At 40.3% G+C, this 19,641-nt stretch overlaps 1 protein-coding gene and 1 non-coding gene across 2 annotated transcripts in view; both read right to left on the bottom strand.

The window, feature by feature from the left end:
- Window positions 1-568: 568 nt before the first annotated feature.
- LOC102513674 (regulator of G protein signaling 5) overlaps window positions 569-19,641 on the bottom strand; it is a 38,023-nt gene continuing 18,950 nt past the window's right edge. Inside the window, 5 exon segments of the mRNA XM_032473680.1 lie at window positions 569-2,399; window positions 6,166-6,181; window positions 6,183-6,330; window positions 11,013-11,074; window positions 16,997-17,110. Coding sequence (XP_032329571.1) covers window positions 2,238-2,399; window positions 6,166-6,181; window positions 6,183-6,330; window positions 11,013-11,074; window positions 16,997-17,110 — 502 coding nt within the window. The 3' untranslated portion in view covers window positions 569-2,237.
- On the bottom strand, window positions 7,456-7,527 carry TRNAA-AGC. The gene has a single exon. It is a non-coding gene; the product is annotated as a tRNA-Ala (tRNA).

The following is a 19,641-nucleotide window of genomic DNA, read 5'->3' as shown; positions in this document are numbered from 1 at the left end:
ATGAAAAGGTGAAGGTCCTTCTTATCCTCCACCCACAAGTCTACCCACTTAAGGTTGTGCAGTCAATTTGTGAATGCAGTAAGTCTGAGTCTTTGAAACATCAGCTGTCTTGGTGAACTCTGTGATCTCTAGATAAATCTCTGGGTATTTTCAAACATTTGTCTATTTCAAATAAAAAGAATAAGGCATTTGAAATTGTAATGACATCAAAATTTTTCTTAAAAATATTTTGGCATTCAAGAAAAAAATAACTCACCTAGATTATTCGGTTCTTACATTTTCTAGCTGCCTTAGCACGTAAAGGACTGGTGATTTCATTCTGATCTGGGGCAGCAAAGACAGATGGTGAGGAAGATGGTGCTGGGAATTCTGGATGTGAGTTGCTTGTCACTCCTGCACATGTGGACATGATGGGAACTTCTGTTTCACGCTCCCAATGTTGATCTGGCCTAGCTGTCGAATGCTTGATGACAGAGCTTCTTTGAAGTGAGCAATATTAACAAAGATGAATGAACTCACACCACACCAGCAAGAGCTGGCCGTAGACCCAGTCACTCCAACCCATTTTCAGAATTTGAAATGACAAGTATTCAAGAAGGGCCTATTATCTTTGGAAATAACAAAAACAAGGAAAATCCAACAAACACGAACAGTGTTTACTCAAAGAATACAGTAATATGGTTGCTCACGTTCAATATTCTTAAGAAATAACTGAATAAATGGGCTACAAATGTGAAGCTAGCAATGTGTGAATGATAAAGAAAAACAAAAGGAGATACAAGACTAAACAAATGTAATCTTCTACTTAAACATTTCAGATTTTTATTAATCCTTTGAAAAATACTTTTTTAATTAACTCAGTATCCTTACCTCGGTTATATTCATACAGAGTTAGAGTCTATGACTAGATTATGTAAATCATTACTTAATCAAATCTACTAAAGATCAGAAAAAATTTTAGCGAGACTTATAATAATGCAATACAGAATTAAATGTTTAAACCTACTAAAAAATATCATGGCCTATCAATTGGTGGTGTGTAAGGCATGTTAGGAGTCTAAATGTGCACTTTGACTATAAATACAATTCACTAAATGCAGTGAGCAGAAAGGAAGGGAAGTGAGGTGTTGCTAAAAGATCACATTATTTTTCAAGATGCAGAGTACTTATCTCACTTAGAAGTCCTCTGCATTTAGTCAGATTGATTTTTTGAAAGATAACATGATGCTTTGAATATAATTGTCATTTACTAAACAAACAGATCCTAGGAGAACTAACCAGTTTAGGCTTGACAAAAATTTTCCCAGCGTAGTGTACAGCCCTCTTGATATTAAGGTGGGAAGACTGCTGCGATGAGCAGCAACTGTTTTATTTTACAAGATTGCAGTTTAAATTTTTGGAATTTTACACTCAGGTGGCATTTTAAATAATTTGAAAATCGAAATTTTTGTCCTACAGACTAGAGTCATAGATACATTTATACGGTAGTCCACTGTCAATCTCAGGTCATTGATTTAATACAGAATTTGGTAACTTTATACGTGGGAGGATATGATGAAAGTACAGGGAAAGAGGCAACATGGATTGTGTTCAGATTGACTTTGTGAAAATACAACATATTCATGGCTGTACCTTTTGTTTATAATCTTCAGTTAGCACATGGATGCTCTCAGAGGAAGATCAACATTTTAAACAATGTATTTGCTTAAAGAATGAAATAATGCCTACCTCATAATTTTCTTGCCACCTTTTATTACAAAGAACTTCAGAGATAATAAGAGGGGTGACCTTCTGGATCAGAATTAAAGCAACAGATGAGATCAGTTAATCTCACTTGAAACTGGTCTTTGCACACCCACATTCTTTTTCACACCAATTTAGGTGGAGATCCGTTACCTAAAGCAAACGGACCCACATTCAATGATATCATATTCTTGTCTGACATTTCCTTAAGTAGAGTTTTTCTGTCATTCTGACTGAATTTCACAACAGCATACAAGAGTAAGGTTAATTAAGAATGGGGGCAGGAAGAGGAAACTGGAAAAGGAAGGCATTCAGGAGATAGATAAACATCCAAAACAATGCGGGCAAAAGAGTAGGCAACACTCTCGGGGATTTTCCCTGCTTGAGAACCTCTGAGCAAGCCTGCTATGGGAAGATATGTGGGTTGCTGGACAATACAGGGTTGTTATGGAAGAAATAACCCTCAGGATGGTTCTCACAGCCTGATTAAATTGCTACTTGATGAACTCCTGATAAAACTGAGAGCGCACAAAGCAAGGCAGTGAATCCTTTTCCATCAGGGCATAGATTCTTTTCTGGGCCACATCAAAGCCGCTTGGGGAAGGTTCCACCAGGTTCTTCATGGTGATGTCCTTCATGAAGTGATCGATATTCACCTGTAAGCCAGGAAACAGGGTCATTGAGTCAGCCCAGGTTGTGGGATTTGATGAAGGGTAGGGAGGACAGAAGTGGCATTTTCCACCAATAGAACACATGAGGGGAAGAGACTGGTAGAAAGTGAAAAATATCATATCATTTTTATTTTCCAGGCAGTGGGGTAAGGCAATTGGTGCTCCAATAAATGCATGACTCAGATTAAGCTCCAACCAGTATTAGAGACTCAGAGTTAGAAACAGGCAGCTACATGACAGACCTCATTTAATCTGCACAATAACCTTAAGAATGAGTCTTTCCTTTTGTAGGGGAAGGATAGATAGATAGATAGATAGATAGATAGATAGATAGATAGATAGACAGATAGAGGTTTCCTCAAGATCACAGAGCAAATAAATGTATTTGAATGCAGAAGCAGAATCTGAATCCACATAACCTGATGCCTAATCCCACAATCTTCCTACCACAGCATTTGGTGTCACACCTCCTTGGAAGAATGAAGAAGGAGAAAGAAAATCTGGCCAGGGGTCCAAGACCTCTTGCCTGGCTCCAGTAGAATAAAGCAACTTGGTCTTTTCCTGAAACAAACCAGGATATCCTGGTTCCAGCACAATAATAGTAAAAGTAGCAGCTAATGTTTGAGTTCTAAATCTATGCCAGACACTGGGCTGAGAACTTTACTTTTATGGGCTCTGTGCTGAGGAACTCACTTAATCTTACAATGCTGGAAGACAGACACTGACAAGTACATTTTATGGTTGAGGGACAGAAGTTCAAATGATTTGCCCAAGCTCTTAAGTGGTAGAGGGAAGATTCAAAAGCCCAGCAGTGTGGCTTTTACCCAGTAGACTGCTGTGTTGAAAGGTGCGGTGGCTTAGATATTTGTGCTGGCTGCATTGCCACTATATTGTGCCACTCACAGGGACACCATTCATGTTAGCGTCCACGTGAATGGCCCCCCGGCGTTGTGCAGCATACAGCCTGACTCGACTCACCTAAGGATGATTTGTGAGGAATCACTGTAGATCACGTTGTATGTTTTAATGACTTTTAAGGGATCTGAGTGTAAAAGAGAAAGAAACAGAATCCAGATCAGCCAGTGGTTCTGAATCAGAGCATCAGAAAGTGTTTTAGCTCTCTCCTGGGCTGCTAGAGGTTCTTGCTCCTGAAGAAAAGCTATCTGGACTCAGAGAATTGTCCACAGCTTTAGGACAGAGTTGAGGACAAAGGCATGATGGGATTACCAGGCCAGAACAGACAAGAGCAGTGAGTGATCAGAGGTCCACGGTGAAGCGAGTTGAGGCTATGACATGGTTTCCCACAGGTGAGCGGGACCTGTATGCTTTATGCAGGGATGGTAGGTGACTACAGAGGCTGCCCTGCGAACGGCCTCAGAGGTGATGTGGTCCGATACCTGCCTTCACGGGTGAACACTCTGAGACCCAAAGAGGTTAAGTTACAAACTGCTGGTGAGGGATGGAGGTGAGACTATAATGTATATTTCTGTATTCTCAGCCACACTAAAGCAATGCTTCTTTCTTTTCTTAAATATAGACTAAGCTGTGTGGGCAACCTTACTCAAAATCGTTGAATTTCTAAAACTTATTAAATTCTTTCTTAATTTTATTTTTTAAGAAGTGATGTATTTTTTCTCTTTTTAAAACCTTAGTGCCAATTTTTTTTACCACTGTACCTCTCCTTCAGTTCCTGGTGTTAAAGAGCTGAGGTGAATATTCAGAGAAAGAAAATTCAGATTACTCTTTGCCTGGGTAAACTTGTTGCACAGGTCAATCTGCTACTCATCAAAATGAAATAGTAAATTTTGGGGTCAAAATACAAGATTTGGAGAAGTTTTGAATCTATGTGAGATGATTATAGTTAAGGGAACTAAGAATTAGAGAGCTTTAATTAAAAACTTACCCTAGAAACTTACCCAAAGTCACACATCGACAAAGGTCTTTAAGTGGGACATCTTTAATTATTCATCTCACAAATATTCCCTGAATGCTTGTTAAGTGCCAGGAACAAGATGCACATTCTCTCTGATGCTCGGCTGAGAGAGTGGAGGTCAAGGCATTTTAATTAAAGCTCACAGGTCCTTATAACGGGGGCCACCATTTGTTTGTTCCAGTAACTCAGCCAAAGTTTCATTTATTTTGAAACTCCATTTTTAATGTGTCATATTCCTATAATAACCGTCAATGTTTTCACAAGGAACCTGGCAAACAATGTTTTCCTAGAGCTCAGAGCAACTAGCAATAGTCCAGATGGGTCTCCACCATTGGCAGATATTGCAACAAATCCTAGAATTCTGTGAAGAGGAATGAAGTTGGTAGGAAGGAAGGTTACAAGTGGGAAATCAGTTGAAGTCAGGAAATGTGTATCAACGTTAATACCAAATTAATCTCCTTGGTAACATCACAAATAGAGATTCCATGCCGACAGAAGAAAGAACAGCCCAGCACAAATGGTATCAGAAGTAGAGGAAAGCTAACGTATGTGCATGGGGTGGGAGACTGAGGACTAGAAGGGGAGAACTGGAGGATTATAAAATAATTCTCAGGGCAGGACTAAACCTAGTTCCATTCTAGGACTCTCACTTCCTCCACTTTACCTATTGTAGTTTACGCTCCCATGCTCCTGGCTTCCACTTCTTGTGTCATGGAGGGAACTCATCTGCTGGTATTAAGGTATATAATTTGTCCATCCATTCAAACATATTTACCTTTTAGAAAGGATCAGTGATGAGTAATTCATAACCAAAGGAATAAATATCAAATGGTGGAATCTCAAAAGTATAGAGCACCTGTGAGAGAAAAAGGATACTGGGGATTTTCCCCTCTCAAGTCATCTTAAACTGATTACTGCTGACCTAGGGGTTTTGCTCAGATCACCTCTGTGCTTGACCCCAAATCTTGATGAAATATTTGATGTCCAGATTGGATTATGGGGTACAATGTGAAATTAGTGACCTGATCAAAACATGATGAACAGGTCTTGCTAAGGCCATTCTGGGTTCCACAAAAAGTCTTTTTAATTCATTTTCATAAATAGCAAAGAGCAGATAACCTACCACAAAGCCGCTTTGAAATCAACACACATCTTAAGTGTGTTGTCAATTAATGGCATATTCTCTTCTGACATCTCTGTTACTGTTATCTTATAATAATTGATTTTCTTGAGTAGAAACCCTGTTGAGTGTTGACTAGACTGTAAATGGAAAAGGCCTGAGGGAAACAAAAGGATGATGGAGAATAGAGGGGAAAAGAGTTCTTACCAAAAATGAAAAAAAAAAAAAAAAGAAGGGAAAAGTGGGGAAGGGGAAAAGGAGGAAAGAAAGATTAAGTGGTAGGAACATTCATTGCACATTAATTAGTTCCAACCCTGAGATGTGTATTTTCACATCCCTATTTAATTTCCTCCTTACAACAACCTTGCAAAACAGTCTTCAGGATCCTCATTTTCACAAAGAAACTAAGTTCAGAGAGACTCAGCAATGCATCCAAGATGATACCACTAGTATCATTCCCGCTTGCAACTGCCACTGAAGTGAGACGCATGTTGCTAGAACGTGGTCTAAAGAGGATTCAAGTTCGTATCTGCTTGACCTTGCTGCTCCGCCTTGGCGCTCAGTCGGTGCTTAAGGAACGTGGTCACTCTCAAATTGCCTTTTGCTGCAAAACTGTACTGCAGATGGAAGTCCTTCCTGGGAAGTTGTTGAGGTGAACCCCACTGGCCACACTCCCCCACCTACCCAGCAGAACCAACCTCGTTAGGAGCCTGTCTGGATGAATACTTCATAAATTTTCTTTGCCTTCTCAGCCATCTTGGCAGGGGACTTGATCTTCTTGTAATCCTCACAGGCCAGCCAGAACTCAAGGTTTTCCTCACTGAATTCAGACTTCAGGAAACTTTTGAAGCTGGCAAGTCTATCTAGCAAGGGAAAAGGGTATTGGAGGAAATGTATTCAATCTATCTATCTGTCTATCAACACTATCTCACTTTGTAATGCGGGTTTATTTACTATACATGCCATTTATGTAATAACTTTACAAAAGTTAACTCATTTGCTCCTCACCACAAGCCTAACAGGCAGATGATGCTATACCTTATTTTACAAGAAAGGTCAGAGGCTGTTACTTAATCAGCTAGTAAGTGGAAGAGCTGGGATTCAAATCCAAAACAGTCTGTGTTTGGGTGATGAAGGTTTACCTGTATATGGCATCAAGGAATACTGTGAACACTAATGCCATTCTTCATACTTATCAATTGCCAAAAAAGAAAAAAAAAAAATTTAAACTTGATTTGGCAGTATAAGTAATTTAATGTTCATTATCATGTATAAACTACTTAGTCTTTTTTTTCTTTCTACAGATGATTTTTAAGCAAATATTATGTTCCAGGAGCCATGGTAAATAAAACTGAGATGGTTCCTTCCCTAATGAAGCTTATAGATTATGGGGGAGATATAGAAAAAAATTGAAGAAAAACACACAAACAAAATTGTGCAACAAAATAAAACCATATGAAATATAGTAACAGAGTAACAGCAGGGTCCTGACCTCACTTTGGGTTAGGCTTAGGGAATGCCTCCATGAGGAAGTGACAGTCAGAGACCTGGAGGAGGAGTGGGAAGGGGACGGATGAAGCTACCACATGCAGAGCAGTTACAATGCCTATCAAATATACATTAGTCTTTAAAACATATTACATTTAATGTAATTATAACTATTATTATTCTGTGTTAAGAGGAGATAAATGTAGCTCATGTAGAAAATATTTCAGCTTATAATTTAAATACAAATATATCTTTATACATTTATATACACATATATATGTATATATATATATTTGATTTTCTTGAATAGAAACCCTATTGAGTTTATATATGTTGAGTATATATATGAGATTCTTGGATCTGCCTTTTTTTTCTTTCCTACCCCTTCAGCTCTAACCTCCAAAATGGTAAAAGACAAGGTCGGGATTTAGAAAAGCACTGGAGAGGAACAGAGGAAAAATCAGTCTATATCTTCAATATTTTCTTCCTTGTTTTTTTAATGGAGGTACTGGGGATTGAACCCAGGACCTCATGCATGCTAAGCATGTGCTCTACCACTGAGCTATACCCTCCCCCACCAATATTTTCTTCCTTTTAAAGCTGACTATATGTATGCATTTTAGCCCCAGTTCTAACAAATGGGTATGTATTGAGAGAGAATCCATGTCCATTTACTATCTAAGGGAAGTAGATTTCTAAAGGAGGAGAGAAAATTCTAGTTTTCCACAGACAATATCACAATTACAGGCATTCATGGTGTGTCATTTGCCTCCCAGGGCAGAAGCTGGATTGACTGTCACCAGTACATCAGGGCCCACTTTTCCTCTAATTTGTTCCCCATCAGGAGATATTTCTGCAATTCATTAGTTCTACTTGGAGAACATATTCGTGTACTGAATTCATTTCCTTTGACCTAATTTCAATGTTTCCCTTTCCCTTGAATATTTCTCCCTACTCTTTTTTTTATAGACTTTCATTCATTAGTCATTGCCTAATGCATTGATTTCATACAATTTGCACAAAATGTGATGATTAAACCAGAAATATACAGTTGTCCTTTTTTCAATTTTCCTTCTATACATTCTTATTGTCTTCATGCCCCTCACATTCCCCTGCAACTATATTCAGTTCTAAAGAAACAGAATGACTAAGTCATAATCAACTTGGATTAGGGTCACCAGTGATTTCCGGATCCAAACAACACACTTTGCATTTTAATTCTCTTTCCCTGTCCTTAACCTAAGAGTATTTTTTTTAATTGATCAACACCTAAAAAATACATCAGGGAGCAACGGTAAGTATGATAAACAGTTTTCTCTAGAAACCTAGCTAGAAGAACTACTTTAAAGCCGTTTGATAATGTTTACATGGGTAAGATCAGGTGTATTTCCCACTCTCTCTCTGCCCATATTTCCGACTGTATTTCCAGCACTAATTGTTATAATTCAGTGACACGGTTGTCAATGGTGTATGCTGAAAGAATAAGATGGAGTTCTCTGTCTGTCTGTCATCATTAAAGCCTTCATTGTTTCTTAAACAAAGGGTGTCAGGAAGCCTCTGTTGAAACGGAAAAAAAAAAAAATTCCAGGCACTTTCTAGCTGCTGGGAATTGACACAGGAATGAAGTTTTACCAGTTCCCACACAATCACATCAAAGAAGGTGGAGGAAGCAATAACTTCACAGAATAAGTCTGGGGCCAATTTATTCTCATTAGCCCCGTTTCCCCACAACATGGGGAGGGGGCCTGTAATCATCCTTTCTGAGTCTTTGAAAAAGGTAGAGACCTCCCAATGTTGTTATCTATGAATCACCCTTTCTGAATCACCCTTTCTGAGTCTTTGAAAAAGGTAGGGACCCCCCCCCCCCAAACATTGTTATCTATGACCTGAGGATACATGCCAGGATCCCTCAACAATGTTAACTTTTACCAAGTCATCTTTTCCAGTGAATGATCTTGGAAAACAACTTTCCAGTGCCATGATTCTATTTCTTGGGACTGGTTTCATCACTCCCATTGAGTCCCATGATATTATTTCAAGACTTTTTATCAATGTATGGACTTTAAAGTAGGACTCCTAAAATAGCTTTATACTCTATCAGCCTGGGAGATGTTTAAAGCTGTTCTTTCTCTCATCTGGATTTTAATGGTTCTCTGGAGGATCTTTTCCTAGGACACGCTAACGCCACTCCCCAGATGCTTTCACCTCCTTAACTGCTCATTTTCTACTGGTCCATTCCTCAGAGATGCTCTCTGCTGAATTCCCATTACTCCTGAGGACGTCCTCTTAGATCAGGGTCAGGTCTACTCTGGGCCAAATGTCTCTGTTCTGTGAGGAACACACATATCTTCTTTGCCCCACTCCACGGCCCAGTAGAGCTCCTGGTACACAGCCCTGATAAGTCCTACATTCTTCTTTCCTGAGCCTGCACAGAGCCTCAACATAACCTCTCAACACACCTCTTCAGGTGCCCTATTCCTAGGGAGTAGGGGAAACGCACCTGATCCTCTGGTCTAGTGGAAACACTGGGTTGTGACCCACATTATGATCCCAGAGCTGGCCCTAAGGAATGATATCACTTTTGACATCCATGTACAATACAGTAACAGCCCTGCTAAAGAACAAAATGAAACCACCTATAAAACCACTTTAAAAATAAAAGGAGTATAAGGCAAATCCAAGTCAGACCGGTAGAAAGGGAAAAGACTGAGAAGCAGATCAGCACAAATCTTTTCTCCTAGGGGAGAAACAGTGAGACATGGATCATTGACAAGTATCATGACATAGTTTCCAGTTTCAAAGCAGGGGCTTTAGAGTCAAGATCGTCTGGAGGTGAAATCTCACACACCACATTACTGCAGTAACTTGGGCAAGTAATCTAACCTCTCTGAGCCTCAGTGGCCACATCTGCTAAATGGGGTACTAATGCAACCTACCTGACAGGGTTGTTAGAAGGGTTAAATAATCTGTGTAAGGCTCTCACATGACACTGAGCATAATAATAGCTCATGTGAACAAAAAATACTGCAAACCATATCAGTAAACAAAGAATGCTGAAGCCATCAAGCTATCAGGGGCTGCTGCCACCCCCCACTGAAGGCAAGCCTGCAGCCCCACCTCTGCAGCCACTCACAATGGTGCACCCTGAGGGGACTCAGAATAAGAAAGGACAGGATACTGGCCCTAGATAGGTAGGTGCTTGTCGAAGGAATGAATTCATTGAGCCCAAGTGTTTGCTTCCTCCCATACATAGAAAAGCGCTAAATTCTTTAGCTTGAGATGCCTGGTTTTCTCTAGTTAACAAGTAATCTTCTAATGTTCCAACTACCTGGTCTTTGTTGTAAAGCTCCTATATATCCTAGCTCCTCCCCTACCTCTTCAGAGCAGTCCCTCAGAGCCATCTGAGAGGCTGTCACCCCGGGCTCGAAGGGGTTCGAGTCCTCAGGAACGTCCGCCAAATAAAACATAGCTCTCAACTGTCAGGCGGTGCATTTATTTCAGTTGATGCTCAATACATGCTGACTTTCACCATCATCATTCATATCCACTTTAAAATTAATCTTTATTCAAAACCCACCTCAAACATTGCTTCACATTCAAGGTAGTCCTTACCCAGTACCTTTCACTTGCCGTTGAGGATTTTTACTATTATGAGAGACAAGTTCACTTTCTGGGGTTTTGTCATTGTTGTTGTTGGAATTGTTTGCTTACATGGCTATCTTTCTCAGGAAGCTGTTAATTCTTTGAGTTCAAAGTCTGAGTTTCATTTATCTTTGCCCCTCTTTCAAAAGCATCCCACCTCCTAGTTTAAATCTGGTTCAAACTGAATTAAATAAAACCCATAAAGAGAAAAATTTCCTCCCAAGCCACAAAACTAAACAGATGGGAACACAACCTGCACTCGTGGGTTCTCAGGACACCCTGTTTTCTTATTCTCTTGGCATCCTTCCAAAATTGAACAAGTGTCAAAACTGGGGAGGAAGGCCATGGGCACCCCCAAAGGTGTGTTCTGCCTCTGCCTGCCCCTTGATCTTTACAAGAGATAATTCAGACTTACAGTTGTTCTGCAGGAGTTTATCCAGGGAATCACATCACTGCAGAACCTCCTCCAGCGAGGGTCTAAATCAAGCATTAAGAAAGAAAAAGGTGACAGCCATAAAAAGGGAGTTAACCACATACACCAACAGTGACTGGGACCTGCTTTTCTTTGAAATGCTACAACAGATAACTCGTCCTCAGCACAAAGGAGTTGGAGTTTTTTCCTTCTGAGCAAGTGGGCTTAATGAGTGAGGTTTGCTTTCATATAGCTATCTTGCATATTTCCACCTCTTGTTGAACCATTTGGTTGGCCCTGTCCCTTTTTAGAAGTAGAGTTTTTTTGTCATGAAGCTACACCTTGATATTCTTGAATACCCCATGACAGTGCCTCTAATTGTGGTCTTTTTTTCCCAAATGCAAAAAACCCAGTTGTCCCATTACAGGGACTGAACTCATGTTTCCTGGCTCACCAGGGCTGTGTTTTGACCACCCGACTTAATCAGCCAAGGGCATCTGATTCCACAACCACAGTCCAGCACTATGTCACCGGGGTTGAGGGAAGACACAAGGTGTGAAGCCACCTCATGTTGTCAGTGTGATCAGTCTCCATTTTCAAAAATCTGGGTGCATTTTCCTGCTCAATTCAAACAAGACAATGATTTTTAAAAGATTCAATCTCTCTGAGTAGAAAAGTGATTAGACCTCGTGTATAAGAATGTTGTACACATACAATCCGGATGCTGATTCGAAAGGAGAAGGTAACAGTCAACATAAAATTTCCCCTTAGGCTGTTTTTGCTTTAATATTTATATATAGAAAAACCCTGCAGCCTTTTCATTTTAACCACCAATTTTTGTCTCGCAGCAAGAGTGTGTCAAGTCGGGTTGATGCTGTCTGGGAAAAATGGCTGACTCTGCTCTCCCGGAGCTTATCCTGTTCTGACTCTCGTGTGATGATGTGAGTTCTTTGCCGTCAAATCAGAACAGACTAACAAGGCATTTACTAGAACAGTAAGGCCAATGAAGGTGCTTTTCCTAAATTGGAATTTCCTTAGCACTTAACTTGTTCATCTACTGTTCAGACAACCCAGGAAAACTCCTGCTTCTGGTTTTTAAAAGATAATGTCTAATAATTTCAATTATTTAGATTAGCAATGAGATTGATAATTGCTGATATGACTTCTGACTTTGCTCTCCAGGCGCAGATTCAGCCTTACTTCATTTGTGTACAGAGTCCAAGATGGTTGTAGTTTTCTTTTTTTTTTTGCTAAAGTACTGTGAATAATTCCTTTGTTTCTTTATTCCTCATGACAGAACATATCCAGACTTTGAGTCTTAATTACATGATTTTTCATAAAGTTTTATGTTTTTACCATCTGAAGCTTAAAACATGCCAAAAATGAGAGTAACAAACCTACTGAAATAATGATATCAAGTGATTCCATTTTCCTGGCTAGAGATATAAATATCATTGATCAGAAACTCAACACTAATTCCTTGAAATTTTTTTCTATTTCTAAACAAAATTTTATGTAGAAGCAACCATTTTACAAGCACATTTGGAAATGAACACTTGGAAATTTATTTTTAATGCGTGAGCTACCTTCTCTCCTCCTGTTTTCTTCTCATTAGTATAAAGCAACACAGGAGGAGAGGTGACATGAAGAAGGGGTTCCAGGGATGTCCTTGTATTTTTCTACCTCATTTTATTTCTAACCAGGAAAGCAGCTGTCTTTAGAGGTCAGTAACTCCTTTTGGCTCTTCTATATTGCCCCATGCTGAGAACTTTTCCTATGTATATATTATTTTCTACCAACATTTTCAGCACACAGCTTTACACATCTTAATTTCTTCACTACAGTAGGTTCAATGTTTTGCAGATGACACCCACCAAGTCTTTACTGATTGTTGACAGAAACAACAAGACATTCAACAACTGGGCAAAGGAAACAAAGCAAGGGGAAGACTGAATCTCTCTCTGATTTTATAAACATTCTCATAAAATGAAATCACCTTACTGCCCCCATTTCCTCTGGTTAGTGTGGAGGGACACAGGAAGAAGAAATGACAGGAGCAGGTGCACCCAGCTTAAGTGTGTTACCAGATGCAGTTTGCCCCAAGTGGTCTTGTTAGAAGCAGGCTAATGGACAATATCAGCAGCACATCACAGCTGAGATTAAATTCCCACAAAGGACATGTGCAGAGCCCGCTTGGGGGTGATGTTAGTCCAAATTGATTCAAGGACGCAGTCAAGCAGGACACATCCCCCACAGCATGAAGCCCAGCATTCTGATTACAAGCCTAGGAAGTGCCACAAGTTCATCCTGTCCTGATTCTTAGAATTTGCCATTAAGTCTGACTTCTTTGAAACAAGATAGATGCAGATCTAAATGACCAATACATATCCTGGTTTGCAAGGTTATTGCTGACCACAGAGAGCGGGCACGGGGTTTCTGTGTGAGGGTGTGGAGAAAGGGAGGGAGGCAGTCCAAATGCATAGAGATGATTAAATGTGTGTTTTATAACGGTCAGTGTAAGAGTCCCCTGCTCCAGGGAGTGACAGTCTCAGCTGGAAGTGCTCTCTCCCTTTATCGTTCTCTCACCACACCTACTTGTTGAATTTCTTACACGGCTGTGATGCACTCACTGCCTAGAGGTAATAAGAGCTTGTCAGTCATGGAGAGCTTTCCCCATTCCACCCTGTCCAGTGGCGCATTCCCTGCAGCCTGGATCCACCCTGAAATGTGCATGTCAGACTAATATGTGAGTTAATAATGGTTCAGTTTGTCCAGAGTTAGCTGGTTGATGAAAGCCACAAATAACCCAAAACTTAGAGTACAAAAATGTTAGCACCATGAACCAGAACTGCCACTACAAGCAACTCTGGCACATACTCGCTGTAACCACGGGAAAATGTGACAGCATCAGTGGTTTTCTCTTTTATTTTCTTTCTTCTTCTTCTTCTTCTTCCTTTTTTTTTTTTAATTACACAGTCCCTGGCAAATATTTAGACACTCTTGATAATGTTCCCACATGGTCTTGCTTTTCACAAGGAAAGTGAAATCCAATTTATTCAATGGCACTTGAGTGCCAACTCAGGTCTCTCTTCCTCTCCTGCAGTGCATCTGCTCATGGCCAGACTCAAGTCCATGGACATTTATTGAGCCCTCATCCCATGGCCAACGGTGACCTGGGCACCATCAATGGGGATGCAGACAAACACACCTGCTGCTTTCCAATGTCTATCTGTGGGCCAGTCATTGTGCATCCACCTTTCCTCCTCACAGCAAGGCTCGCTCTGCAGTTTACCAGGTCAGAGTGCGTGTATGACAGCCCTACGTAACAGCCCTCCCTGCGCACAGGCTAGGGATCGTTTATGCATGGAGGTCATTCCAGAGTTATAACGTGGCAAAACAACAACAAAAATGTAGTTAAACATTAGTGACATCAACAGGGAGGAAAGAAACTATTAAAAATATCTACATCAGCTCCTGAGCATTTTGCAATCGATTATATTATAATCTGTGATAATGTTTATCACTAAATCTATGCAGTTTTATAACATGTTTATTGTTCATTATGGAGACCTACAGTAGGGCCTTAGAGAATGCTCACATACAGAGGGTGGGCAAAAGCGGGAGCCCTTAGAGAAAGAAGGCAGGGGGAGGATTCAAGGTTAGAAGTTAAAGAAGAAAGTTTTAAGGAGACCAACTGATGAGCCGAGTCCAAAGCTGCCCATGAGTCAGGAGTGAGCCCTTAGCAATAATTGCAGTGAGGAAGTAAGGTTTCAACCTGATGAAAGGAATTAAAGAAGAAACTGAAAGCAGCTACTTTCCATTTCTAGAGGTAACCATTGAAAGCAAGAGGAAAGGACAGGAGTAGATGGGGTGAGGGGCTGGGAGGGTGTTTTTCAAAGTGGAACATGGATAATTATTTGTTCCTAAGGAAAGAGTCCAGGGGGGAAATGAGCAATTAAGAACACTAAAATGGTCACAGAAGCTGGCTTTGGGCAGCCGGGATAGAGGCAACTTTTTCCTACTTTTTTTATTGGTTCATTTTTCTTCTAAAGAGAAGAATAAAAATATATTTCTAAAGTAGAAGATGCTTTTCTTTTAAAAGGGGGATTTCTTTTTCTTTTTTCTTTTTTTTTTTTTTTTAAAGATGAGAGGAGTTAAAAATACCTTCAGCCTGGGGAAGGTCTGTTTCCTCCTCTGAGGTTTATTTTCTTGTCCTTGAGAAGGATATGGGTAAAAAATACAGAGGAATTTTAAAGAGGGGAGAAGAGAGATCAATTGAGCTCATGGAGAACACAGTCTTCTAGTTAAAAGGCATGGAAATTTGCCAATTATGAAGAGGTGAGATGGGGTTGAGAGGTGTGGAAAAGGATGGGAAAACTTTAGAGTGATCACTGTTAAAAATGTAGTAGGGACACAAATATTCTTTAGGGATAAGAAAGATTTTTTCCAAAACAATTCAAAGTTGGGGAAGAGGAAAGGGGATGGAAGACAAGAGTAGAAAATAATCTAATAAATGTCAGCCCCAGCTTTTCTTCCAAAACTACTTCTCTCTGAATCCCTGTTAAGCAAAATAGTTCTAGTGTCTGGGTGCGATATTAAAGCAGAGAATCAAAGCAGGAAATGTAGCACTATGTTTATTCTTTTAAGTTAATTCCAACAGATCAGTAACCTCCACACTGTTTATTTCAAAATAAATAGACTTTTTGATCTTTTGCTGTCATGAAATGTGGTTCCTATTCCCGACCAGTGCCTGGTGCCCGCCACTCCACAGTGAATTAGCTTCCCTTTTCTAAATGCAGAAAACTCAATCATGCCTCACTTCCGATGTGGGTTCACTTTGAAGAAATAAAAGGAAGAGAATGACATATCCACTTAGGTTGATGAAAAAAGATTTAAAAGGAATAGCCCATCTCTCTATCTCTCAACTAACCCAGCTATATTAATATGAAGGTCATTTGGAGAAAAAGATCAGCCAATTGACACAAAAGTTAGATTTAAAAAGAAATGGATGTTAAAAGGGATTCCTGTCTTTTATCCACACTTCTGTGATCTCCTCAAAGCCTTAAGGTAGCAGAGTGAAGGAGTCTGAGCACATTTGGCTTTTCGTCTTCCCACTTTCTCATCTTGATTTTTAGGAGTGTCCCTGTTTTAAAGGGGAAGGTGGGGTGTATTGATCTAGGCTGTGACACAGGGACGCGGTGACAGGCTGTGTAGGAAGCAGAGCGATGGTAAACACTGTGAATGCTATGAGTAGTGTCATTAAGTTAATCAGTGCAAAATTGTGGGCTGGATTTACTGCCATAACATCTCAATCTCTGGGATGACAGCTTCCCCACAGCCTACGTGGATAGAAGGGTGTGGGGGAAACATGAGAGGGGACTGTCAGGAATAGTAATGTATGGATCGGGGGAAAAAGTGCTTGATGTGCATTAAGTAGAAGCATCTCGTCAACTATTCACTTCTCCTTCAAGGACCAGCCTTCTGTTTCTCTGCTGACTCCTGAAGGGACAGTATCTTGGAGAAGAAACTATCAGGTGTGAACTTTCTGCCTTGATCTGAGCCACTTCTTGAGGGAAATGCTCCCACTTGTGTCTCCCTGCTGAGGAAGCAGCCTTGGATACTTTCTTCGCAGGAGGGCATCCAGGGATCATAATGGTTACCTGGCCCAAGGGCAGCAAGTGAACAGGTATTTTCTACCGCACTTCTGTAGGGTAAATGATGGATGAAATGGATGGTACCATTTTATAAGATATGGTCTGTCTCTCCAAGCATATCACAAGGCGGGGCCCTGTATTTTGTAAGTATCCTGCCAGTAAACAATATTTTGCTCCATATACTGGAGAGTTAAAAAAAAAATCCTATGTACAGAGCAACTCCCTGAGGACGCTTATGATCTTCAATGAGTAACTGAAGGGGGTGTGTGTCTATGCCCTTTAAAACTAGCCATCCTCTGGGGGAGAAGTGTGGAATCCGCAATGATGACTCACCTCTGGGGCTTGGCTGGCTTCTCTGGCTTCTCGCTGTTGTATGGAATGACAAGGTCAACAGCAGACTCCGGCTTCTGGAGGAGAATCCCCAACTTGATCTTGATCTCCTTGGCCCTGCAGGAGGAGGTGTAAGGAGAAACAAGAGCACTCCATGAGCATAAAGATCCAAGAAAGAGATTTCTTTCTGTGTCAGAGAAACAAAAATGAACAAAACTCCATTTCATGGTCGTGGCAGAAAGAAAACTAATGTAGAAATTGTGACACGTGAGCTCTAACAGCAGTTATCAAGTTTTCCTTCTGTCCCTGGCTCATATGCAGTACCTCATTTTAATCCTAATTGTTATTTTGTGTGCATTCTTTCACATTATATATGGGGAATTCTATCGTATTATTCCCATTTTACAAATGAAGAATTTAATGATAGAAAATTCCAGTAACTGATATATATGGGGAATTCTATCGTATTATTCCCATTTTACAAATGAAGAATTTAATGATAGAAAATTCCAGTAACTGACTTAAGATAACCGGGCCAGTATGTGACGGACATGGGACCAGACCCCCAGGCTGCCTGACTTGAGTTCACAGGTGGAACTCACTGCATTGCCTACCAGTCTTCTGAGGGCTCTGCTCCCAGCTCTGCCATTAATTCGATGCAATATTTGAAAAAGTAATCATGTTTTATTGGCAGACCTCAGTTTCTTCATCTATAAACTGACAGGGCTAACCTAGATGTTTTCTTCAGTCATTTCCAGCTATAAAACTGATGGTTGCTTCTCTATAAAATGTTCTTCTTTTGTATGGATTTGATTTTTTTTCCAACCCCTTGCCCAATGTTCCACAATGGCTGTTGTAGTATCTTACATGCAGTAAGCCTTCCACAGATGCATATTAATTACCAATGGACTGGTTACAGCAGCATTATGCTACTCCTTTTTGTCTTCAACATTTTAGTGAATAGATGTGGTCAGAATTCCGGGCACTCCTCCATCCTAGGATGCAACTGTTTTCAGATTTGAAAACTAATCTGCTAAGTTACCCATTATTTTATCAAGGGTCTGGACTCAAAAAGCACCAAGCCAATCCTAAACATTAATCCACAAGACAAGCCACTGTATCCTGGCAGATCCAGAAAGCTGACCTTTCACTGTCACTCTGGTACTTTACACATGCTTTTAAGATAGGATTTATCATACTGTGTTATGGTTATTGATTTATGTGTCTGTTTTCCAAACTGGATATAAGATCTCTTTGCAGGTAAGAATTGAGTCTTAAATACCTTTTAACTCCTATGCATAGCACAAGGCTTGGCAGCATAGCCAACATTCAAAAATATTTGCCAGAGTGAACTAAAAATATCTTAATTTTTGTTCCTCACGCAGCTGCTAGCATTCATCTCCCAGTCAATGCTGATCAAAGCCAAAGTTTTAAAGAACTGTGATAGGATCCATGTTGTGACCAGACAGGGTTCTGCCACCATAAACACACTTTCCTCTTCCGTTCACACAGGACAGTGATGAGACAATTTAAATACATAAAATGCATAAGATTAGAAATTATGGATATTAAGGAGAAAAGTTAAGGAAATATATTGTATAACTTTAAAAGTAAGTGTGGAACTGTATCATAGGTACCTATGATGAGTGTGATTTTTGAAACTATGACTTAGAATTAGTCAACATCTCTTCCTTTTCATTTCTTCCTTCTTCTGTTCCTTTTCTTCCCCAGATAAAGCCAACTCGGCTACCACGCTCCAGGAGAGCAAGTGCAGCTGAGCACAGCGTTATGGCAGACACTGAGGCTGTTCTACTGAGGGAGCTTATTTAAACCATGAGAACAAGAGTATGTGTCACTTTGACTCCAGGCTCCTCAAGATGCTTAAGCTCTAACATTTAGGGTTTTTTGCCCAGAAGCTGAGACTGATAAAATAGTACATCCTCACAGAACTTGAGATGATTAGATGTGCTCACGCATGTGAGTCACTTCGAACAGCGTTTGGCGTATCACACCGCTCCTTCAAAGTTAGTTCTAACTGCATAGTCATTTTTTCCAGCCAAATTCAAGCTGAGTTCCCTTGCTTGGAGTACCATATTAAAACATCCAGAGATTTCTCACATGTTGCTAAGAATTCATACACCCACCACCTCCTATATTCTACCTCTGGAGACAGGAATTACCGATTTTATATTTATCTGAAGGATGCAGAAAACAGCATGGGGGTTCCTGGGGAGGGATGCAGGCAGTACATGTGGTCACCCTCTGCTGGCTAGTGTGCAGTGCTGCAGCCAGAAACACCAGGGCCATCTTTTCCATCAGGACACCCAGACCTTGGAGAACTTCATCCCTAATACCTCTCCTCCTAGCTCCATATGCTCCGCCCTTCCTTCCTATAAGGGGAAGGCATGAAGCAACTGTCTGAGTTTCAACTTTGACCCATAGTTCACTCACCAATATTTAGATAAAGATGATCTGTTTTATGAATGTTTCTCTACGCTTGTTTTTTTCAGTTGATCCTTTAGATTTTTGTTTTGCCTTTTTCTCCCCCCTCAAGTTCTGTTTCTTTATCCTTTTACTCTTTTGCTCCATTTGAGCCACTTGCTTTTATAAAAAGGCAGAGAGATATTTGTAATTGATTCCTAGGGAAA

The sequence above is a fragment of the Camelus ferus genome, chromosome 35 (assembly GCF_009834535.1).
Source record: "Camelus ferus isolate YT-003-E chromosome 35, BCGSAC_Cfer_1.0, whole genome shotgun sequence".
NCBI classification, from domain to species: domain Eukaryota; kingdom Metazoa; phylum Chordata; class Mammalia; order Artiodactyla; family Camelidae; genus Camelus; species Camelus ferus.
The sequence above is the reverse complement of the archived record's forward strand: the minus strand, read 5'-3'. Positions and strand labels throughout refer to the sequence as shown.